The 27244-nt window shown below is 31.2% G+C and overlaps 1 protein-coding gene and 1 long non-coding RNA gene across 2 annotated transcripts in view; both read left to right on the forward strand.

Annotated features, from left to right (window-relative positions):
• The first annotated feature begins 5995 nt into the window (after positions 1-5995).
• On the forward strand, positions 5996-9139 carry LOC132726492 (uncharacterized). The gene is made up of 3 exons (XR_009625201.1): positions 5996-6117; positions 6380-6487; positions 9015-9139. It is a non-coding gene; the product is annotated as an uncharacterized LOC132726492 (long non-coding RNA).
• Positions 9140-9152: 13 nt separating this feature from the next.
• LOC132726494 (adhesion G protein-coupled receptor L4-like) overlaps positions 9153-27244 on the forward strand; it is a 29606-nt gene continuing 11514 nt past the window's right edge. Inside the window, exons 1-16 of the mRNA XM_060711816.1 lie at positions 9153-9173; positions 9440-9707; positions 13851-13952; positions 14175-14351; positions 14538-14738; positions 15760-15936; positions 17201-17314; positions 17532-17632; positions 17864-18052; positions 19912-20001; positions 22099-22216; positions 22508-22606; positions 23073-23145; positions 23406-23505; positions 25579-25625; positions 26194-26305. Of these exons, the coding sequence (XP_060567799.1) occupies positions 9153-9173; positions 9440-9707; positions 13851-13952; positions 14175-14351; positions 14538-14738; positions 15760-15936; positions 17201-17314; positions 17532-17632; positions 17864-18052; positions 19912-20001; positions 22099-22216; positions 22508-22606; positions 23073-23145; positions 23406-23505; positions 25579-25625; positions 26194-26305 (1989 nt within the window). The remainder of the gene's footprint in view (positions 9174-9439; positions 9708-13850; positions 13953-14174; positions 14352-14537; positions 14739-15759; positions 15937-17200; positions 17315-17531; positions 17633-17863; positions 18053-19911; positions 20002-22098; positions 22217-22507; positions 22607-23072; positions 23146-23405; positions 23506-25578; positions 25626-26193; positions 26306-27244) is intronic.

The following is a 27244-nucleotide window of genomic DNA, read 5'->3' on the forward strand; positions in this document are numbered from 1 at the left end:
CTTGGCGAAACACCTTTGCTTGTTGACGTGCAAGTCATTGGTCGATATGACCTTGTTTTTCCAGGGTCAGGTAATAAAGATGTACTTTATTGCATTGAGATCATTACTGAAATTTATTACCGAATAATTAGAGGTTAATACTTGGTTGCTGCTCGCCATTATGCGATAATGGCCCGTAGATGTGCATAATGGCCCGAGGGCCGCAGGCCCGAAGGACATTATGAACTCGAGGGCCATCTCGCATAATTGCGAGCAGCAACCAAGCATTAACGTCTTTAATACCTATGTCCGAAATACGGCGTTTAGACATCGCCGCTAATCTTGGTTGTCACCCTTTCTAAGAAACGGACAGTTGTCAATGTAAACAAATACAAATACAAATATCTGTCATCTGTACAGTTTAACACTCCGATTAACTTAGAAAACAATACAACACAAAATAAATATCAGAAAATGTTGTTTTATTGTTGTTTTTATCGATAAATACAGAATCTTACTGTCAGGAGTAATGCCTGCCTTGATGTTATTTAATCTAAGAAAAGATTTAGTAATACAAACTAGAAGCAATTTCCAAGATATGGGAGCTGGGCAGCACCGCCTGACTTAAAAGTGAAATATTCTCAGTTGGAAAACTAGCATGTAATTGTTTAGTTAACACTATTTTTTTTAGGCATTTTATCTTTTTCTATCTCAAATCAATATATACATTTAAACAACAAACTCTGATTATTTGTTACACCCAAAACAAAGAACTTTGATCATTATTAACACCCAAAACAAACACACATCATTTATCAACCACTTATACGTCATATCTTTTCACGTATCCGTCTTTTATACGAAACAATACTAGACACCTGGCGAGCCCAAGCTTTAAACAACTTATGACCAAACAAAACAATAAAATCATCACAAAATGAAGAACACACACACAAAAAAAAAAATACTTTTACAACTATAAGATACAGTATAAACCACAAACATTCATCCAACAATATTAACTTCACACAATCTAATCAGCATCAGAAAACAACTTAAACTAAAGCACCCAATATTTACATAGATCCTCAAAACAAAGCAGCAACTAATATAATCTTGACAATAACAAACATTCAACCAATATCAACCAATTATATCTTCACAAACAGATATAACTCAACAACCAAAACAACTAAATACAACCAATAAACCTTGATCAATTAAGATCACCACAATTATATTCAACCACTTCAACAAACCAACAAAACTCCCTTCAAAACAACGAAATTATCTTCTCTATAAAAAAATAACCGCTACGCACTATCAGCGTGTCTCGACTAACTGATGTAATCTCTCTCAAAACGCGCATATTTGCTAGCTTAAACGATCTGACCTTTAAACATGTATACATACAGCGACTAGTTTAAACATGATATTTACACTCTATTTAAAACAATGTATCACTGTAAAGAAATATTAACTCGTTGTTTCATCTACAACAATATATCACTGTAGGGAAATATTAACTCGTTGTAAGATACATATCTACATATAAACTTCATGATTATTCTGACACTTACTCTTCACATTTTTTGTGAGAATTACATTTAGATCTTGTGCTAGTTTTTGTTATGAAGTTGGGTGTTTCTGAGACTGTCTAGGTCTAAATTTGAACGATCCGACCTTTCCGGACAGTTAGTCTAAAATCATTTTTTGAATTTCTGAGGGTCTTGTATTGTCTTGAGGTTATAAATATTCAATGATTGTGATTAATTATGTAATTTAAACTTTAAAGAAAATTGTATGCAAGTGACTACAGTTCATTTTTCTAAAGATTCTAAACTTGACAACAATTTAATTTAAGTTCATTCAGCAGCCATCTTGAAGGTCACTGAAAGTTGATTACGTCATATTACACATCCGTCATTCACTCGCCCATTATGGAAAAATAATGCCGAGTAGCAAGGCGGCCAAAATTGCATAATGACCTAGATCTTGCCATAATGGCCCTGAAATACCCTAGATTTTGTTACTATATATAGTAACATAGGTATTTATAAGCTTTATTTACAAAAAATCCTTATGAATATATATCTTCCTACCTGACAGTATTTTTCTAGTGGTAATGCAGTTTGTAAATGTATGTTTCTGATGCGATCTATTTATTGTCAAATCAATTGCCGTTAAGAAAAAAATACGATTTTGTAAACATTCAATTAAGCACATGTGACATTTATATATATTTAGTTTTTGTTCTTTTTTTGTCTTTAAGAATGTAACTTGGCCTTGCCTTCAAACAAATCATTTAACCGTTTTCGTTTATGTTTTGACCTATATATTTTTATAGGTTGTCGTGCCAGAGATGATGATCAACCAGAAAAATACGGTGGAATAATTTACATTTACAACGATGTATACATTGACATCAGCTCTCCGATGCAATCGGATGGATATCTTGGCCGCTGTGTATACACAGGTTTAATGTCTAATTTAATTCATAAATGTTTTACAAAATATACATGTGTCATTTTTACAGACACACAGGCAAATCTTTCTCTTAAATTGTGCCTATAGAGCATGACTAAATTTGTTTTATTGGTTATGAGAAATATCAAGTATTCTCGGAGCATTCGGAAGCTTGTAAGAACATTGTAAGTATAACGTTTGCTTAACGGATACGTCTTTTATACGTTTGAATACGTTGCATGTTAGCTGTAAGATCTATGAATGTCATTACTTTTTGAGAAATAATAATACTTGGTACGGTAAAAGATGTTATAGAAAATCATGTAAATAAAAAGTGACACAATATGAATATTTCATTGAAAAACTGTGATTCAAGTTTAAAACTGACGTTTATCTAGTGCTCGAGTTAAATTTACATTTTTGGGTAACGCACAAAAAATGTTCACTGAGATATTTCTAAGGTACCCATCAATAAAGGGTTAATTCATACTCGTATGACCTCATTTAAAAACCTTCTCGGAATATATGCAAAAATGGACGAATAAAACACAATATTGAAGGAGCTATGAATCAATTTTTAATCGGTCAGGTGGGAATGAGAAAAATATTTGCTGCAGAAGAACAGCAACCGTTCTTGGCTTGGTTTAGCCTGTTAAATAGCTCACAGGTTACATAAAGCTTATTAGACGAAACACTGTAACAGTTGTTTTTATTGTTGCGCTACAGTCCCGCTATATGGTACCAGGCCCCTTTAACCTTCTTAGAAATGTGGTAACTTGGTGACCAATAATCGGACTGGACTGTATACAACGATACATTCACAAACAATGAATTGATCACAATTATAACAATGTTCTATATAAAATAGAAATTGTTATGGTTAGAGAGGGACTGATGATACTTGTTCCGGACGGCTGCTAAAAATTATAGATCCATTTAGCTGAACTATGCTATAATGACATCTGTCAATAGTGGGCTACTCTGTATAATTATGTATGGCAAGAACACTGTACTCCACAGTACTTGATATTGATTCCTCACTTCTTGAGGTATGCCAATTTAAGATAAAAAATTGAGTCACAAAAAAGAAGGACTGTTCACATTTTTTTTTAATTTGTGGTAAACTGTTAACAAATTCAAATGTCAAATATTCAGATAACAGTATTGTAAATAACATCAACACATGTATATGATTCAGTCCTAAATCTCCTATAGCTATATCTTATATTTACTTCACATAAATCATTATTGCAACTGTCGTTTAATTTCTATTCAAAATGTGGAAACGTTAAAAAAGTTTGGTCAAGTCAGTGATCGTATTAATGTGAAACAAATTATCAAGTTCTTATCAATTATTCTTAGATAATAATTGATTAAATGTAAAATAAGAATCTTAAGTCTATGTTTTGTTTTGCGTTAAAAATAGACAAAATGTGCCGTTCAGAAGAAAACGACAATAATGTAGACTAACCGAAAGATAAAATGAAAACCGACTGAAGTTGATCGTTTTCTGGCCTATTTATACCAAATTTGAGAAAACGAACACAAAAAGGTTATAAAAATGTTCAGCTGTACGCTTTGGTCGTTTCAGCAGCAATTGCTATTGACAATGGTAGTTATACAACCCATAATGCATTAGAGAACAACAACAACACATGTCAAGGTTTATCGAGTAAAATTAAAATAGATGCAATTTTTTTAGCTAAATGTCCGCTGATTACAAGAAAATATGCAGACAATTAATAACTAAATTATAAATCTTTATTATTCTGTTATTATTTATGGTTGTCAGTCTCTCAAATTAACAAAAAAGCGTTAACCATAAAAATGTAAATAATGCCGATAATTACATACGATTTGATTATACAAGTGAGATTTTATCAATATTTGTTTATTATGTGAGAATATGCTATTTTTGACAAACTAGTGGCGCTTCTCCGAACCGAAGAAACGATTTTGCATTGGCCTGTATATATGTAAATGTGACGACATTACCCTAATTAAAATCCCTTTAAAATATTGCAAGCTCTTCTACCCGTAATCAGTCGTTCTATTTGCAAATGGTTTAGTGTGATGATAAAATTGAGAACAATTTGCTCATATGAAAACATGAAAACATTCTATTTAATCCAGGAAAAGGGCCATACTGGAATGGATACACTGATATTGAATCTTATTACGCTCAAGTCAGAGCTCGAGCTTGGGAAAAAATCTACCCTGCCCCCCGCAGATTTCGTAAGGACAGGACAATTCATATCTACAGGAGGTTAATATAATATGTTGTTTCTTTATAATTCAACAAACATTGTAAGTATAATTGTTGTCAAACAATAAAAAAACAACAAAAAAAACCCTGTAAATTTAGAGGGGTACTTTAGGGAAGTTAAAAGTATTATCTTTGATTCCTTGATTTTGAACTAGGTAGTATTTTTTCTTTGCAGGTCATAGCAAATTAAACAAAAGCCCGAGTAATAAATTTAATCTGACTTCAAAGATTCTAAACTTGACAACAATTTAATTTAATTTTAAAGTACAAGACAACAACAGGAGTAATACGTATTTCGCGTTTAGCATATGTTTAAAGGGCAGACTGATTCAATAAGTGAAAGTCCTAACTGTATAAAAATATGGAAAGAAGAATCAACAAGAAGGAGACATTCATTGATCGCATCCCCCAACAAAACCCAGCAATCAGAACTGGCAGGGAGCCAAACATTTCTTATAAAGCTTATCGAATTCAACGTTGTATCAAATTTAAGTGCAGTTTGTTAAAAACCCATGTGCGAGTAAATGTTTCCTTCTTTAGGAACGGCAAACTTGAGTTATATAGTGTTTATATTATGGTTTTGGAGCATATTAGATGCATGTTTTCTAAAGTAGTGCTTAATTTGAAATTATTTGCCAGAAAAGTAGCAAAATGTATGCGAAGTAGTATTTTGACTTCCATACAAAATACTATTTCGATATAACTGTTCTAATTGCAAGAAAAAAAAACAACAGGAAATTGGCTAATTAGCAGGTATTTTGGAACTACAGAGGTATACCAAATACTACAGGTTTTTAAAAAATAAAATTAAAAGCATTTCTTAGGTATAATCGGCCTTAAATGAATATCAAAAAAGCAGACGAGATGGTATGTTACATTAACTGACATTTTCTGGTAAATCTTTGTTATACATAGAATTGTTTTTTCTATAGTTTACAATATTTAAGCATTTTAATGAAACCATTTAAGCATGCTCGAAAGAGTTTTGTACATTTTGCAAATTTAAATCAAATAAGATTTGAGCAATGAACATAAAATTTGACCTTTGATGACTTCAACACCTTTGATAAGATTTGAAATATGCATTTTTATGATGACATTTGCGTTTCGAGGTTTGTATTTGTCATAGTGGTTCTATTCCGCCATTGATTGCTTGCTTTTCGTACATGTATTTTGACATTGAACAACTCTGTACGTCTTACAAAATGTAATCAAAGATAACCCATTAGATACATTTATCAATACATATAAACAGTGTTATTCCAAGATTAATATTTTTGTTAAAGCTCAGAACAACTATTTTGAGGAATCCCATGGCCTAGGTGATTATCCTTCATTAGTGATATCAAGAACTTAGTTTCCATCGTCTACGGAAACATATCCTGATTACTATTCTGATTCTGTTGGTAAGTATATATATTTTTTTAATCTATATTATGTATTAAAACGTCCTATGTATGACATGACATACCTACTGTTCTCATTACAACAGTAACAATGAGATTTTCCAAAACGTTTTGTCAAAAGATGGTCCCAGTGGTCTTTATTAAAAGGAACAATTCCCCCGTTTTACCTTTTATCTAAAAACCAGTCATTGTTAAAAAACCATTCGTTTTTTACCCAAAATATTCCTAAGTAAATCGAATGGATGCTTAATTATATTGGTAGGTTCTTCAATGGGAATGTACGACAACACATCAACTCAGAACGCTTTTGTTGTGTACGGATTTAGTAATGAAACTATTAGAGTTTGGGCACCGACTTCTGAAGATGACTGTAAGTTACTTTCGATTAAATTTATTAATTGTAATGAAATACAACTGTTACATTATTGTTATAAAGATAATAGTAATAATACATGTAGTACTGTTATAATGATGATGTCGATTATAATGATGATAATAATTAGGACAATAAGAACAATGACCATAGTAAAGATAAATTTGATAATAATGAAAACAATTATGCTAATATAGACAGTAAAAAAATATTAAAGATATGGATGATAAAGATAAAAATTTGCACAAATGAAACTAATCACATATGGCGAAAGTTGTAAATGGACAACTTTATGCCATTTTTTGTCCATGGACCCGACTTTTATCAATTAATCCCTTCAATTTACAGGTGATAATAAATTCGGAAACAAAGAATTCCTTCCGGTTTTCTGTTAATATGTAAAGTCAAATATTGGTTTCCAATCCGGTGATTCGCATTCATACTAATGGATGAGAACGGGAACAAATATCATACATAAAAGCAGTATAAAAGACAAAAAAAAATCTTAAATTTGGTAAATCATTTCTTACACAGGAAATTACTATTAATTATTTGTATAACACAGTGGGCTATGTATGTATTTATTGTTGTACATGAATTCGAAAGCTATAAATAATTATGACCTTTACATTGTGAAAGTCCAAAAATCTATTTACGGTCATTTGTTTCGCGCTATGGTAATAAATAACGAACTGGATATTTTTGCAGAAAATGAAAAGCAAACATATTCAACCTTAAATTGCACTCTTCATGATTTTATCAAAAAAATTTAAGTTTGCTATTTTTACTGTTATATCATCGAATTATCATTTTGAAATTGTCTTTTCCGTAGGTTTTTTTTTCGGTAAATTAATAGCTCCTGGTGGTTTGTGTGGAATTGCCGAATACTGTTACATTTTAACAACAGAAACGTTCGTCTGCATTTTTAACATAAGGTGTTAAAACTGGACGAGGATTTTGAAGCAATTCAACAAAATAGTAGATTGATTTCCTAATAATTCAATAAGCAATAGCTTCTTATTTATAATCAATGTCAGGTAGCTTTTATATCTTTGACTCGCATGTTCATGATGTTTGTGAATTTCCTCATATCAATCTAGAATTCAGTTAACAGTCTTCCTTTGATAAATAGTGTTTCATTATATCAACATGCCATGCAAATTTATTAATGATTTTTAATGTACCATTATTTTTGTTAACGCGTATAACAAAAAAAATCCTGAATTTGGTCTTTTTGAAATTCATCCCAAATTTTTTATACCACTTTGTGTTCTTCTTCTAGTATTTATCTGGGTCTTAGAATATATCTATGTCTTCGTCCGCCTATTCATCTATGATATACATAGATGTACAATTGATGTACAATTCTGGTTAAATCCAATTAACCATTGAAAAGTTTATAAGAAAATTGTGTAATCAGATATCTACTAGGTCATCGTCACTTGCTGCATTTCTTGCATGGATGCCTTGATAATGTTCACTAGTATTAAATCTAAATAGAAAAGACCTAGGCGCAGGAATGATTTGGTAAGGTATCTGTAATGAGCGCATTTTTTGCGCAGAGCTTCTCAATTGCTGTATTGTAGCAACATTTGTACTTGTTATTATGATATTTACCGTTTTTGTCATCCTCGGTTACCCATGCGAACTCGTTACGTGCACACTTCATTGTGTAGTTGGGCGAAATCAGAACCCATGGGTTTCGACCATGCGCTTTGTATACTGGTGGGTGAAGTATGGGATAAAAGAAAACTTTAATTCAGGATTTTGTTAATTTAAAGAAATTACTTTCACAATTAGGTTGTTTACCTTGTTATTTCATTGTTCAGAAATTGCATAGCGTGAAAACAAAATAGAACGCCATAAATACGACAGCCTTTGAAAACAACAAATTACAAAAATGGCGGAAGATGTGTTTCTTCTTTCACACAAAATGAGTAAGAGAGATGAACGATTACATATAAATCATTATCTAATGTCGGTTCAAATTATTGTTTTTATTTGTTTTGTTTGTTTTGTAAGTGTTAAAATATATTTTTGTAGGATATGTATGTCATTTTTTTGTACCATGCAGAAATTGGACAGATATTTTATGATAATAACTTTTTGGTTGCAATTTCTTATAATTATATTGCTTTATGATTTATGATTTGTTTGAAAAAATCTCTCTCTATTGTAAACTACAATTAGATACATTTCAATGTATTTTAATGCCCATTTATTGCAGATCACCCGATTACTATTAAAGAAAACATAATTATGCATAATGACATTGGGCGCCTTCTAAAACAGCTAAAAGCAAAGGCTGACCGGTCGTTTTATATTCAAAACATTACTATCGAATGACATCGCACTGGCATTTTGAGAGGAGGACGAAAGCAATCGTTTCTTTACATTAAATGCGAAGTACTGGATTTAGACGTATACGTTTTATGATAGCGTTAATCACCCTTTTTCGTGCTTTTGCAGACACTTATGCACGGAAGAGGGTACATGAAATCTCTATTAATAATGCATTTTTCAGATGTATTTGCTGGCACGGATGGTTGGAATTTTAATGCTGTTAAGAATGGAACTTTGGAATTATATGCATGGAGGAATTCATCATTAACTACGTCTTTTTCATCACAAACTACAGTTCCTTCTGTTTTCAGTCCAAGTTATGGAACTAACTATAACTTTAGTGAAACTGTTGTTAAAGCTTGGGTAATGAAATATACATTGTAGCTAAGACAGAAAATTTTTATCCAAAATTATTGACAGAATAATCTTTGTAAAATAGAATAAATATTAATTTTCATGTAACATTTTGTTTGCCTAGTATCATAAAATAGTTGTGACGAGAAACAAATACGCTGTATCTTATGAACAATGTCTTTATAAAAAAAAAATTATAACTTTAAATTCAAATGAACTATCATTAGAGTCAAAATGAAATATTTGTTTTAGGTTGAAGCAACATCTGGAGTAAATTCAGGCTTCCGGTTTGTTGGTAATGGAAACTTGGCATACGACGAGGTTAAAACGGCCGCTGGTTGTAGCTATGGTGGATTTCTTTACGCATATAATAGTTATAATCGTGTATACTTTTGGCAACCTGGTCCAGGAAACGGGACATCTAATGGTGCTTTGATTTGTATAGCAAATGGAATGGGAGGAGGAAAAAATGTTCAAGCCAGTGATGACGGCGTTATTGTAGCTCATATATGGGATCTAGGTATTATACATCTTCAGGCTTCATGGACAAATCGTAATGTTTTTGTTTTTAGGTTTTTTTTGTAGAAATCGTTATGCAATAATTTATATAAACATGTACAATGTCTATCTCAAGAATCTCTTTCTCTTGTAGGTCCTGTATAATAAGGTGAAACAGTACAAAGTTGTTTTGAAACGATTTATAGCTCCTTTCCAATTAAAAGTGTTTTAACATTGAACTTTTATCCGGCATGATAGTAAATAACAAAAATAAAAATATAATAAATAATAATCTTTTTTATTTAAATATTTTTAAAAGAGTTTGACAAATAATATTCTATAAACCGTATACGGTATTAAATAAAATTAAACATTTTCTTTAGAATTTGTGCAACAATTTTACAAGGAGACATTTAAGTGCTTGATATACATTTGTTTAAATTGTTAAGTAGAATATACATTTAGCGAGATAAAGAAATTAATGATAAAGTGTAAGAAGTATGATTTATCATTTTTTCCATAAAAAAGGTTTGATATTTATCACCAATGCAGGCAAATAAACGTCCAATTAACGACGATGTTTATTGTTTTAATTTATGATTACATAGTCTTATCAGCTTATTCATATCGTACATATCGTATGTTATTAACAAACTCTTACTAGTTTTAAAATATTAACATAGTTAAATTTTGTAATGGATAACAATACTTAACATATTATCGATCTTTAAACCTATTAAGGCAGATTGATATGAACGCTCCTTTCTCTCAAATCGGGCTTCGATTAGCACATTAGTAAGATTTTCTTTTTTTCTGTGTACATTCATTATTCCCTTTCATATACATGTATTTCTGTGCCCAAGCTGAACAACGTATAGAAATAAAATTCATATTGTTAGGCTTTTGGACCTAAGTGGAGTTCCTTTACAGCATAACCATAAAAAGATATAAAATTACACACTTAAAAGGTATTTGAAAAATTAAGAAATATTCCACACTTATGAAACAGATAACACTTAAAAGTGAAATTATTTTTCTTAAAAAATAATGTTTTTTGATGTAAGTTAATATATTTAACGTTTTAGTGGTAACAATTGAAATTCCTTCTGGATATTTTCATATTTAATCGATTTCAGTAAGATTATCAGTTAATCACTAAAAGTGTCTTTTCCGAAATAAAAATGTATATGCGTCATCCGACCTATAAGAATATTCAGCAGGTCTGTATTCGTTGCTATTTTTAAACAAAATGTTGGACTTCACTAAGACTTTTTTTAACATGATGAAAATAATTTTTGGAGAGTAATGTTCATTTTAATGTAGGTCTAACCCAATAACTTGTATACGAGATTTTAGATCATTTACTCAATACGTTTTGTTTTCAAACTAATTATTCTAATTGGATAAAACACAACCAAAAACTTCGATCAGGCACACAGAAATACGATTCTCAATTTTTCTCCGAGTATGTTTATAAATTACCTTTGCAAATTTTTCTGTTTAAGTGTCACAGTTGATCTTTGTTCCAAATTTAAACTTTTATATTTTAGGATTTTTGGACCTCGGCGGAGTTCCTATAATGTAGATGGGTATCCTGTAAGTTGCAATGCACATTATTTAGAGTATCATTAAACCGATCATAGATTAAATTTATCCGATGCGAAAGTGAGTTAATACAATTAATCAACGTGATTATATCCATCGTATTTACACGTTCAATGAAACAACACGAACATGAGTCATTGATTAATGCCACACAAATACTTTAAACTATTGCAATCATACTTCTTTGTCATATGCGTCAACACTGCGTGGATAATTTGAAATATTTCCCTTGTTAAAGTAGCAGTTGTTTGATCTATAAGACCAACTGTGACATTTTAATTTCAAGAATTTATGGTTTTAATTCACGAATTAATGATTTCAACTTCATAAAAATTCACTTTTTTATTTTCACTCACTCATTTTTCAACAATTTCATGATCATGAGCTTACTATTTTAAGTTCAGTATTACTTCATGTATTTACGTTCAATAAATGTGTGACGTTACATTCATGAAGTCTTCTTGTGAATTCGTAAAGTTTACATTTAAATTTGGTTTAGGTTAAAATAATGAATTAATGAATGTGAAAAAAAAGTATTTATTAAGGTGTAATGTTGAATTTACTAATACACATGTTGATATCTCACACAATCATGACGTTACAATTGTGAGTTCGAGAGTAAAATTGATATATTCCATAACAACGTATATGTATCACTTCTTTATTCAAAGTCTACAATTATTATTATTGTAGGAATTTACCGCAGTCGTGAAGAAAGCCAACGACTATCCTATCTCGACGTCAATAATTTTGAATAGTTACAGTCGGTCGATCCGCTCACACTTTTAGTTGTATAAATCATATAATTTATGTTATAATTTTTTCCAACTATAACTTAGCCGTGATAAGTACCTGTGTGTGTAAATGATATACAGAAAGGTCATCAAACAAGTCTATGACGGTCCTCAGCAGACTTAAAACAGTAGTTGCTGAATTTGATTGAAAATAAAAAAGTTTATTAACTTCAAGCAGATTTGTTTCTTAGAAAATGTTAAAAGTACTAGTATAACCTGATTGGAGCGGCACACGTGTTACAATAGTTGACTTAACCTTAATAATTTTAATTTTTTGAAGATCTACAACTATTTTAAACATTTTGAAAATATCAAATATACATACACACACTCTTGTGTGTTATCTTGTAATTGTCAGGAGCCAATATAAGTGTTTACTTCCTTGTCATTATGTTTTCAAACTTTACCTCAGAGTGATTTAACAAAAATTTAAGATAACTGGGGGTTATTGTATAAATGCGTAAATTCAAACAGTGTTAAGCTCTGATATACTCCATTTAGTCAGCATGTTTATCAACCTTTTTTACGTTTTAACCGGCCATGAAAAAATACAAAACCGTTTTGGCGAAAGATAAGTATGTAAACATTCATCTAGAGCTTGGTCAATCTTTAAGTGCTTGTGAACTGACAAAACTCTAGACCGTGTGGTGTTGGTCGATTACTTTTAACAAATTAATCATAATCTCATAAATTTTGTATAGTCAAACCAGACACACAGTATATATATATTACTCATACAATATGATATGGAAAACGAATAAGTAGTTCAGGCTAATGTTGAATGTGGTCACTTTATATCTTCTTCTCCAAATGTCGGTTTCAAACATTGTTAGCTTGTTTTGATTTGTGTTTCTACGCTATACGTAGCAAAGTAATTTATTTCTTAACGTGTGATTATTTTATACAGTCATATCTTATGTATTCAAATGTATGACCGTTCTTTGTAAAGCCACGTTTTCAAAAAAGATATTGACTCTTTTTTTATGCTGAACACTTTGATAGAAATAAAATCCTAGGTCGTTTTCGGTGCTTACTAATTTACATTGTGTTAACAAATGTATCAATGGAATCGGATGATAAGTTTATTCTGAATTCTGGTTTGTTTAACAAGCTAACAATTTTATCAAATATATTTGATTACCCTGAACAATTTTATTTTTTTCATATCATTTTTATGATGATATTTTTTTCAAAAAGACTGAATTGTCCTCTATGTTGAAAAATATATATTCAACTATTGAATCATTTGTCCATGCTTATGACTTAATAACAATATGCTTGGTCGTTTGCCATGCTGATCCCTTTTTGAGCTTTCAATGCTGATTAGATAAGGCTGAACTATTTTATGACACCAGTTTACTTTACTTTTAATTACTTTGTAAGATAATTTCATTGACAATGTGTATTTTAGTAATATGACAAGATTAGGAATATCATAAAAATGTTACCGTTTAATATTTAAAACTCTGACATAAAGAACGAACGAAGCGAAATAATTTAAATGCAGTGACTTAATGTACAGGTTTGCACGTTTTTATTATTATCTGGAAAAGGCCTGAGCAAATACCTCGTACCCGTATTTATAGTTATGAAGCTAAAGTACGATAATAAAACATAAAACATACACTTTGTATTTTAATGAAATGATTTCATATTTATTTAGTGCTTTAATAGCCGAACAGAGAACACAACTTTAACTTCACGTTTAACAACAAAAACTTTTACACAATATTCAGAGAATACAACTATAACACCATCTTTTACAGCAGAAACTGCAACATCAAATACTCCAACAGAACAACGCACGACAGTACCAACAAGTACCCGCTCGTCAATATCAATGATAACTTCGAGTAAAATAAAACCAGGTACATTATTTTTACAAAATAATAATAATAATAATATATTTTCAAATTTTGCAATAAACAAAATTTTTAATCATTTTTTATTGCGCCGTCAAGATTTACCCCTATCTTATCTATTTATACACATTGTAAACAAATATCATAAGCAAGTTCTATTTAAAAAAAAAGATTTTTTCGTATTAAAAAGTATTGCAACAAAAACAATACTGTTTATTTTTCGTGTAGACTGTGGCAGCCCACCAGATATTCCTTTCGGGTATGTTCATTTAGAAGCAAACGAATCTGTCGCCAAATATGTTTGTCATCCAGGATATAAAATATTTGGTAATGATATCATTCATTGCAAGGCGAACGGTACATGGGGTACGTTGTCAACAGACCAAGCCAGGTGTCTTCCAGTAGGTTCGTTCTTCTTCAGTCTTCATCCATTAGAATGGTCAGATACATCTCTATATAATACTTTTATTTTTGCACACGCTCGATTGTTATGAATATGTTCTATTTTTTTGTATTCCTTTAAATATTAATAAATATTGAAGAATACGTTTTCATTTTTTATGAACTTCATTATGATATTATACCTTATAGATTGCGGTCGTCTGCGATTATCTATCAATAACAGTGAAGAGACAACATACATTCCGAAGAATTCAACACATTTTGGAAGCGTCGCCTTAATAAAATGCAAAGTTGGATATTCTTTTTCAAATGAAAACACGAGTGCCACATTTCTATGTTCAGAAAAAGCAACATGGAATGGCAATGTATCAATAACATGCTTGCCTGTATGTAAGTACATACTTAAGGTTGCTATTGTATTCATTCAAATGAATGCTTGCTTAGAGTGTATAAATAATGTTCACGATTTGGTTCTACAGGCTTACAAAACATATTTGTTAACAAAGCCTAACAAGAATATAAAGATGTCAAAGGTCATTGGTGTTTACGTAACGACAGACATTGGCACGATTGCCCAGTAGGAACCGACTAATTTGATCAACGCATGATCACTCGTATAAAAATAAGACATACTGTTTCTAAGAGACTTTTTTGTTAAAAATAAGTATTAATGACAGTTTTAGTGCCTTAAAGCCTATTTTATACCGTGGGATAATCAAGAGTGAAAAGCACTCTTCTAAACATTCCTAATTTCGCTTATATCTAAAAATGAAAACAAAATCAATCATTTTTATTTTTTGCATGTCAAATAGCAATAAAAATAGTATAGCAATACCGTTTATTGTGTGCAAAGATAATATTGTAAGAAAATGAATATCACATATGTCAATATCTATGATCCGGAACTTTCATTCGAATTATTCTTGAATTTATGATGTTGTTTAGATTGTATGAAGGTTTTTGACAGGTTATATGGCTTACAAAAAACAGCTGTAAGCTTATCTAACTCGGACCACTAAGTGCTTGTTATATAGCAAACAGCTGTTTATATACGGGTATATCATTTATATAACGAATCTCGTACTACATAATAGGTTTATTTACTTAAAATGGAAATTATTTGATAACTTTGCAACAGTGGTGTATATAGATAATACTTTTGTAACGATAGTGAAAATCAATAAATGTTATAACTATGCTATTGTTATGATAAACATGTCAAATGTCAATGCATGAAAACAATTCTTTGTATATCAATAATTTTGTTTATGCAGTAAGATGAACATTTAATGCAACCGCTTAAACATTTTATAATCTGCCCAGTATAAAGACCCTTACAACTTAATTTACACTCACTATTTATGACAATTATTATATTTTATCATGTTTCTATTTTTATTTCATTTACCAGACTGCAGACGCCCAAACGTCACAGACCAACCTACAATTTCAGATTCACATGCTACATTCAAAATTGATTCAGTCATAGACTATTCTTGTCAAAGCGATTATGTATTAGAAGGCTATCGTTCTCGCGTATGTCTGAAGTCTGGACAATGGAGCGGAAGTGCACCTAAATGCATAAAAGGTAAGTTAGTACATATAGACCTTTTTACGACGCGGTCCGTTGCTATGAAATAATGCCCGGAAATAGTATTTTTTTCACGCATGCGCAATTTGCGTAGGGCAAAAATACATAGAAATGTAGTAGACATTCATAGACAATTTCGAGTTAGTGTAAGGTAAAAATTAGAAAGTCATATAAAAAGCTTTTAACAGAAACACAAAAGATGCCTTGATAGCTATCTGGCCAAGATTGTCCCAAAAAGGCATGGAAAAGACGATTGTTTAAGAATTCCCTCTTACGATGACAGACCTGACATTGAGATTAGTGTTGTAAAAAATGTGGCAACATATATATTAGCAAATAAAGAAGTCAATTAATTGTTCCATATAAAAACTATTTTTATTAATATAATATATAACATCTTTATATAAATTTTATAAAATCAAGGTTTATTATCATTCTGAAAAAAAGTCGGAACACGTGATATAATGCATTTTAGCAAATTTTATCATATATCCGACTTGACTGAGATGCCAAATATAAATTTTTTAAGTCATATATATATTTAAATAATTTTTCAAACTCTTGAGAAGTTACGATTGGTGTTGGATTAACACACATTTTGTCCGGTTCCTTGTAAAACATGGAAATGCACTTCACGTGCACTATTTGTCATTTACAAAATCAATGAACATTGATCAGATTGGTATAAATAAAAGTTACTTAAATTACGATTTATCATTTTCATAGTTTTAAGTAATTAACTATGTCATGGCACTAAAACTACCCGGTTGAATGATAGCAACTAACAACCGGTCACGTGTAAATCTGTTTTAGACTTACCGCCTTGCCAATCCACTTTCAAAGGAATACCAATTGTGTAATAATACACGGGTAATAAAATGTGATATTTAACACCCTGCTGTTTTAATTTAAATTACTGATGAAAAAGTCACCTAATGATACCTTGAACAGATCTATTGAGGACTTTTTGTCGTTGGTTTATAAGTCCCGCTAATTTTGTATATCTGTTATAAATATCAATTCACGTTTTTAGTACTTATCGCATTAATTCATCCCAAATTTCCTATTTTCTGGGTGACATAACTTGTTACAAAACCTTACAAACTTACTGATAAACTGTTGGAGTTAATGAAACACAGCTACATGTAGAAAACAGTTTAATATTTTATATATATGGACGTATGGAATACTTCCATCTCTTTTTCATAACTCTCAATTTCTACAAAAATACATATGTAGCAGAATGAAATCTATACTTCAGCTCCAAGCAAACAAGTTAGTCCATGTGAAAAAAACACAGACATCCATGGACAGATTTGGAGTGAAACAAAAGCAGGCGAAACACGAGTGTTCCCATGTTCCAAAATAAATCAAGGTATGTTCTTGAAACTGAACAATTATTTAATAAAATATAATTCTGAAATTGATAATCTTACTAAACGATACTTTCTGATGAAAAGTTGATTTGAAATAAATCGAACATTCACATATCTAAATAGTAGGACATTAAAAACTCCAACTAAATTTTTTTCATGACCATGTCGCTATTAATTATATTTTGTCGTTTTCACACATATATTTGATTATTATAGATTTGTCTAATTATGTAACGAGAAAGTGTTCAACAGAAGGGGAGTGGTTGTTACCTCATTACAACTGTATTAGAAAGGCGCTAGAGGAAATAACTGAAAGTGTAAATAAATTAGTTTATATTTTGTTTAGAAATTCTGTTTTAGTTGATAAGACAATACAAAGAAGAAAATTATACTTACTATTTTGCATATTACCCAAACAATACATTCTTTTTGATAAATGAATTAATGATAAGTAATGAAAAGCAACGCGTTTTCCATCAGATATAATTACTTAAATGTGTAAAATAGTTTATTCAATTCTTTATTGTATGATACATTTCGTTATTTAGGTAAATATTATTAAAGAAACACCGACAACCGAGACAGTAGTTGATGTACTTGATCAACTATCGTCATTAACCAATCAAACTGAAAGCAACAAAACATATAGTGGTGAATTAGAAGCGGTTACGTCAACTCTAGAAGTCATAGCAACTATTGACTACACTAACATAACCATAAATGACGGTCTTTCTACGGTAATATTTGTGAAAGAATTATTTAATATATGTGAAAGAATTATTACTACTACTACTACTTACTACTACTACTACTACTACTACTACTACTACTACTACTACTACTACTACTACTACTACTACTACTACTACTACTACTACTACTACTACTACTACTACTACTACTACTACTACTACTACTACTACTACTACTACTACTACTACTACTACTACTACTACTACTACTACTACTACTACTACTACTACTACTACTACTACTACTACTACTACTACTACTACTACTACTACTACTACTACTACTACTACTACTACTACTACTACTACTACTACTACTACTACTACTACTACTACTACTACTACTACTACTACTACTACTACTACTACTACTACTACTACTACTACTACTACTACTACTACTACTACTACTACTACTACTACTACTACTACTACTACTACTACTACTACTACTACTACTACTACTACTACTACTACTACTACTACTACTACTACTACTACTACTACTACTACTACTACTACTACTACTACTACTACTACTACTACTACTACTACTACTACTACTACTACTACTACTACTACTACTACTACTACTACTACTACTACTACTACTACTACTACTACTACTACTACTACTACTACTACTACTACTACTACTACTACTACTACTACTACTACTACTACTACTACTACTACTACTACTACTACTACTACTACTACTACTACTACTACTACTACTACTACTACTACTACTACTACTACTACTACTACTACTACTACTACTACTACTACTACTACTACTACTACTACTACTACTACTACTACTACTACACTACTACTACTACTACTACTACTACTACTACTACTACTACTACTACTACTACTACTACTACTACTACTACTACTACTACTACTACTACTACTACTACTACTACTACTACTACTACTACTACTACTACTACTACTACTACTACTACTACTACTACTACTACTACTACTACTACTACTACTACTACTACTACTACTACTACTACTACTACTACTACTACTACTACTACTACTACTACTACTACTACTACTACTACTACTACTACTACTACTACTACTACTACTACTACTACTACTACTACTACTACTACTACTACTACTACTACTACTACTACTACTACTACTACTACTACTACTACTACTACTACTACTACTACTACTACTACTACTACTACTACTACTACTACTACTACTACTACTACTACTACTACTACTACTACTACTACTACTACTACTACTACTACTACTACTACTACTACTACTACTACTACTACTACTACTACTACTACTACTACTACTACTACTACTACTACTACTACTACTACTACTACTACTACTACTACTACTACTACTACTACTACTACTACTACTACTACTACTACTACTACTACTACTACTACTACTACTACTACTACTACTACTACTACTACTACTACTACTACTACTACTACTACTACTACTACTACTACTACTACTACTACTACTACTACTACTACTACTACTACTACTACTACTACTACTACTACTACTACTACTACTACTACTACTACTACTACTACTACTACTACTACTACTACTACTACTACTACTACTACTACTACTACTACTACTACTACTACTACTACTACTACTACTACTACTACTACTACTACTACTACTACTACTACTACTACTACTACTACTACTACTACTACTACTACTACTACTACTACTACTACTACTACTACTACTACTACTACTACTACTACTACTACTACAAAATGTGTAAACTATAAACAGTATGATATCTTTTACAGTCCTTCTTTGAAACTACTAGTAACTTGTTGAGTACAAGTAATACTGAGTCATGGCAAGCTATTGGTGATCAATCGTCAGCGTCGTCAGAGGTTTGTTTTGTTTTATTAAACTTTAAAAAAAAACGAATTGAAATGATTTATAAGTACGTGTTGATGAGAAAGAGCTTAAACTTCCTATCATGTACTGGATTCCTAAATTACAAAAAAATCCACCGCTTTATTGCTAATTCTACATCTTGTACTACCAGTAATCTTTATATTTTATTGACTTCTTGTCTTACTGCCACCAAGACACATGTGATTAGATACTGTGAAACAGTTTATGAAAAACATGGGCAAAAATCTTTTTTGGTCTGTTAAAAATTCTATTGAAATTTTAGAGAAGTTTAAAGTTAAGAATTATCAAGCTTCATCTGTAAGTACTTACGATTTCTCTACCCTATATACAACATGCATTCCAATGGGAACTAATTGTGCCCACCTTATAAAACTTGTAGCTGATTTATTTCTTTACTGCTATGAGAGGGATTTTATGTTAAGTCTTTCCCCTACTTCACATCAGGAAATTACACATGCATTTAACAACACTTCCCGCTACCTAGATGATATTCTTAACATGAATAATCCTTATTTCGATCAATTGGCTTCTAAAATATATCCCAGTGAACTTAAATTGACTAAAACTTACTCTTCAGACGTTATTACATCTTTTTTAGATTTAAACATGTCTATCATTTACACTTCTAAAGTAATTAAAATCTACGATAAAAGAGATGATTCTTATTTTAATATTGTTAACTATCCACATTTAGATAGAAATGTACCTCATGCTACATCATATGGGGTGTATGCAGTCGTGTGAACGCAAGTTACTTATTACTAACAAACTTCTTAAACAAGGTTATCGCTATCATAAAATGCGTAAATATTTTACAAAGTTTTACCATCGTAATTCAGACTTAGTTTTGAAATTTAATTGAAATTTAAAAACTCTTTTACGACTAGGTATAAGCAAACCTGAATTCTATGGAGATGTGGTTTACAAACTTTGTAGGATCATGGGTCATAGTAATTTGTCTGCCGTCTTCACTAAAATTATCAAACGGTTTATTAAAAGAGGTTATGACCCAATTATTTTAAGTAATGGTCATTAGGCTTTTCTACATATTTTCATAATTTTGTATATGTTTTATTTATTTCGTCTAATGTTACCATGACCATTGTTAGAATTTCACTTGGCGGGGATTAATTTTATTTACACTTTCATGTCATTCAGGAACATATTGGGGCTAAGAGTGAGGTTTGGCGCGCCTAAAACCGGTTTAAACTCCCCAGTGGTTTAACTACCACTGACCGTTCCAAGGCGGTACCCCTCTGTGTTCCTTCACGTGTTTTTCATGTCTGTATTGTTACTTGTTTTGGATGTTTACATGTTTTGTGATGTCTGTCTTGTTGGATTGTCGTTGACGGTAGGTATTTTCTCAATCCCCCTCACCCATTTTTACCCCCCCCCCCACCTTTTCACCCTTACAGCCCTTATCCCTTTAATTCCCTTATGGGCCCGTTTTAGTTGATATTATTTCACATTACATGTCCCACTCCTTTCACCCTTATGTCCACTCCAGGTTTTTGTTTGGTGCCTTCTGGGTGCCCGACTTGAGTGTGTTGGGGGCCGCAACCTGTGAACGTTGCCTTGGCCTTGTTGATGTTTATTCTTGTTTTTTTTATATTATAATCATTGAAAATGTTTCTTTTCTTCGGGGTGCACATGGCAATTTCGTGTTTCCTAAACTAAACTGTATTTTAGACTTACTTCTTAACTGGGATTGTTTTTAATATAATGTAACTTCCAAAATAAGAACAGCTGAATGACTAATCAGTAAATTGGATTGTTAAAATGATGTAAGACGACTGTAAGACGTAAAACTTATACAAATGTAATTAGTGCTATTTAATTATACAATTTGTACAATTTTGTATGTTTGCTCAACTTAACTTTCATCTGAAACTGCTTATTAAATTCATTGTTGTATAATGTACATTCTTGTATATATATTTGTGTAAAATAGTAACGTTTTAAAATAAATAGCGTTTGATCTTACTCCTAACAACAATAACTGTAGACACTGTCAAAATATAACGTTCTGTATTGCTTTGCAAATTATAAAATCGCACTCTTTTAATTAGGCACCATCAGGGGCGTCAAAGGTTTTAGACGTAATTAGTAATTTCACTGATGCTATTTCAAGCTCATTTAACCGTTCTCCCGCAGGAGGGAACTTTTCAAAGACATTTGATAACTTAGGTAAGATACTATATTATGGTATATTTTCATATTTAGATACTACATATATATGTATTGAGCATATTTTATGGTAAAACCTCTTACTGTCATTAAACATTATGCAACTGACATTCAATCAGGAACGAAATGTAGATAACGTGTAATTTAGACATATTCTATGTTTTTCACATGACTGTTATAAAACATCAATCTGAATATTGCTTATGATTTTCTTTTGCTCATGATTAGGTGTATTTTTTATATTCGAAAATCAATAAGAAATTAAAAAACTTTTGATTTTTTTATATTTAGTTTTGGAAATAAGGAGTATTCAGGACTCACCGAATATAAAGTTTCCACCTACTGAATCACAAAATGCTTCTTTGGATCTACCCAAAGCTTCTCTGACAGGTAAGACATGAGCTTGCAAAAAACAAGGCGTTTTTGTCTGGTATGATGATGTTTGAATTTATAAAAAAAAACATTAATTAAATCAATAAGTTACTAATAACAAATAAATGTTAGTTGGTTTCTTTGTTACGCAAAAGTTGTTGGATTTAAGCCATACTGACACTGTATACTAGGGTCTTATAGCGACTTTTCAGCTTAACTGGTAAAAGAAGACCTCTGGTGCCCCTTCCTATAGTTTTGCCAGGCATGAGCTGACACCTGAGTGAGAAGATATCACTCACGTCAACCAGATGGATAGCTTTCTGATATGAAATTTGCTGTCAGGTCCGTCCGAGAACACAGCGTTGTGGGGCTGTGAGGGTCAAGTGATTTGAAAGCGGGTACTTTAAACAATTGATCACAGAGGCTCCAAAAATATCTTTACATTTTTGAAGCAAAAGTTATATTAATATTGTCTACTTCATAGGATCAACGACGTATTCAGCTGTTTTATACAAAAATCTGAGTGGCATGATGTCAATAAATACAGCTTTTAGTGGGTAAGTACCATATCCTCTAAGTTGTAATTCTTTTCTTCGCGTATGCAACGGAGTTATTACTTTAGAAAGCAATGTTTCATATATTAATTAAAAACAACTGATCAATTAAGCAATGAAGTAGAAATTGAAAAAAGTAACTGACATTATAAATGGAAAAAAATAATTTTAAGATGTTTTGTTTTTTAGAAAATCTTTCGGACATTCAAAATAGATTTGGTTACTGACATGTGTGTTCTATCAACTTGAGTTTATCGTTACAGAAATGACATAGAACTCGGCTCGTCAGTTATGTCAGTAAAGTTGGACAGATGGACGGAAGTTAAATACTTTAATATTACGCTAACATTCCAACACTTTGGGGTATGTTAATAACAATACAAAAGAAATATTTACCTATTTACATGTATATGCCAATTATTTATACAAAATGACACACTTTACGTGCAAAATAGTATTAATATTGTCTCGTATGTTTATGCATTTAAAAATCTATACGATAAAGTTCTGTATTTGTTTAATTTAACAATAGAATGTGAATAATATGTGCCCGTTATAGAACTTTACAATAGATAAATACAGAATCCCTAAAGAAAGCCCAACACGGCAAAATTGAAAATGTTGCAGGCTCGGTTTGATTGAGCCTTTTCATGGACGGTACTGGAAAGTGCAAGTTACCGTCCACGCCCCCTAGCACCGACTTAAGCAGAATTCAACATTTAAACATGAAATAGTAAAATTTTGAATTTAGAAACATCCGCAGATGTGTTCATACGGCGGTTATCATGGAACCTTCAATGTGACACTTCCGTGCAATTTCATGAAAAGCGGCGTATGGTCCCCAAGTAATAAAAAGCGTGTGCCCTAAACGAGAAAACAATGGGCGGAACTAAATAAAATGGAATTTTGAAAGGAGATCAGAGGTTATGAAGCCTGCGTATCACAGATAAGACGTCAAGAGACAAATTTAAAAAGCAGGCAACATATCCTAAGGGTGATTCAACATTATTCAAGTAGGAATATTGGAACCACCCAACTAGAAAATGCCGAAAAGTTGAAACTAAAAATATCACAAGCACAACAATAATGTCGTGCTGAACGATCTTCAAGGATCGAAAATATAACATCATTGATTAAATGTACGGGGATACTTTTTACAGCCGCCACACGGCACAAATAACACAGATGTGATTATAAAATAGATAAATACAGAATCCCTAAAGAAAGCCCAACACGGCAAAATTGAAAATGTTGCAGGCTCGGTTTTACAATGTTATTTCTCCAGGATTGCTATAATTTTCTTGCCCATTAAGATGATTGAATTAAATATATAAAATTCCAGGGATTTAGTTCTAAGATTTAAAACTATTGTTTGACGCGTGAATTTCCAATGTAATTCTTAATGTAACTATTTTTGGCAATTACATACAATTGGGATGTTTTGTTATTGCTGCAGAGCACCTTCATATTTCAAAACTGCTGTATTTAGAAAGAAAGAGCTACTTAATGCCAATTGACAATGTATTACTCTACTCTTTTTTCACTGTCATATCTCTTGCATTTACATATAATCTAACAATAGCAGCAATCTTATTTGTCCATGCCGTACTCAACAGAACAAACTATAAGCCATCTTCGGTGGTTGTAGTATCATAAAAACTGGCTGAATTTGACTTTCTTGATCTAAAATAGAATCAGACTCATATTTAATGACCAAACAGCATACATGTAAAATTTATTGTTGCATGCTGTAATATAATACATAAATGTTATATTGTTCGATTCAAAATAAAATATAAAATTGAGACCGCAATGATAAGTACTTCAATATTTCAATTATTCTTTGTACAGCGTTCGCACAGCCATTTAACGCATGACTTTATCTTTTTACGAGCGAAATTTTTAAGCGCTTCAGAATAAACAGGCCAAAGCTATTGTTTTGTTTATCCTGTTAGGTTTGTTAAACGTGACCTTTAAAAAATGTCATTGCTTATGATATAATAAAACCATTATTGACTAATGATCCATTGTTTTATATGCACCGGTAGAATGTCGGCTGTGACTTAGGTCAATATGTCATTCTGCCGATGAAAATCACATCATAATCAATGGATCCCTAGTCATTTTCTGTATAGTTGTGTTCTACTGAGGAAAACCTTTCTTCTGTTGCTGTGATGTTGACCTCTATAAGTAGTAAATGCATCTGATATAAAAGCATAAATAGTGATGAAGACGCATTTCGTTAAAATGGTAAACAATCAAAAGGTAGGCAACGTTTCCTAAATTTGTGTTAAATCGTTGAATAAAAGGAACGTTTACAGTTGATTTTGTTTTAAAAGCATTAAAATTATATATAAACTTTGCTCTTATGTTTTAGATATGTAAAAAATCAATGAAAAGAATAGAGACTCTAGCAATTGTAATTTTACTTTTCAGACTGATCAACAGTTATCAGCAACATGTAGTTACCGCAATGCATCAAGGTAAACAAACCTTATACAGATCTGTGAGAAAATCACTATCAATCATTTGATATTTACAAACAATATAACCTCTGGCCCCCATTCAAAATTCTATTTATTTAAGTTCGACCATTGTCATTTCGTTTAGGATTCAGGTAGTATTTTACCATGCGTCATTGTCACAAAATGGCAAGAAGGTATCACATCGAAACACGCATAATAATTACCGTATTTATACATAATTATGCAGATGTTTGTAAATTCTAATTTAAACAGTTTTTTGTTATATTTTTGTTTTATTTTTAAATGTTCCGAATGTTGTTTAAAATGTTTAACAATTCTGCATAAACCGGTGCTAGGCGGCGGTTAAGTTAGACTGCACTTACCACTACCATCTATGATCAAGCTCAAACTGAGCAAGCGACATTTTATCTTTTTAACTGATTTACTTACTACCTTCTAAAACAACATGCTAAACATATAGAGAGTCAATCTGGCGGCTAAAATGTCTGTCTCTTAATCCAGAGATCGTGAAACCAAAACAGTTTAAAATGAACATATATTTTTAAAGATTTATCTTGATTCACAGGGTGTTATGGGGAAAAGATGGATGTACAGTAAAGCGTTCGGATAATTATGAAACTGTTTGTGAATGTGATCATTTAACTAATTTTGCGATCTTAATGAGTCCATGGACAAAGGTAAGGTGAAAACTCTAAAATGATATAATATATTTTTAGAAACAACATTTAAATCATTTTATTTTATATACAGCAGAACATTTTTTTTCCGCGTATAACTTCATTCATAGTTATCGTGATTTAATATGTTAGTAGCAAGAAATTGCAAAACATGTCTTATTATAAATAAGCAATACATCAATACGCGGAAAAAAAACTACATTTTAACAACGCGAATTAAAGTGTTCTGCAGAAGTCCTGCTTTATATAAACTTCAGTTTAAAGTTATCAAATGTTTTGTATGAGTGCACGCACACTCCAAATAACTTAAAAAAACAACCTTTATTCTGATAAATGCTTCAGGGAAGCATTTTACATCCATCTGCAAACTGGTTTTATTTTAAATAGAACCAGGGGGTGTTTTATCTTTCTACAAAATTTTAATTTAAAATGCTCGTAAGATGAAGTCTTGTCCTGGATTCCCGCTTTTCCTTTTTTGTTTAAATGAAATTGTTTCTAATCAAAGAACAGAACTCCTCCTATAAAAAACACACACAAAATATTGCCGATGTAAATGAACTTTTCCGTGCAAAGTTTCCGAAGAAGTGATGGTTTTGTTCACGCCTTTTCTAATTAATATAAAGAAAGCTTTGTCAGGGAATAGACAATCTGACTAAAGTTCAGATCAACTTATTTTTTATGTAGATCAGATGACGACCGTATATTGATCTTAATAGTAATTAGGATTATCCAAGAAAGCTATTTTAAGCCATGCAATCAAACCGATTTTTTACATGTGCATTAAAAGAAGTATCAAAATACCGTTATCGGTGGAAGTTAAACAAATTGCTGGTTTTTGTTAGAAAAAAAATGTTTGAAGTATTTTTAACAAATTAACTTTAAATAATAAAGTCAATCTTTAATGGGCAAGATTGTTTTGCCAGTATACCTGTCGGCTAT

This window comes from Ruditapes philippinarum, unplaced genomic scaffold (genome assembly GCF_026571515.1).
Source record: "Ruditapes philippinarum isolate M1 unplaced genomic scaffold, ASM2657151v2 ctg1437_1_1_1_1, whole genome shotgun sequence".
NCBI classification, from domain to species: domain Eukaryota; kingdom Metazoa; phylum Mollusca; class Bivalvia; order Venerida; family Veneridae; genus Ruditapes; species Ruditapes philippinarum.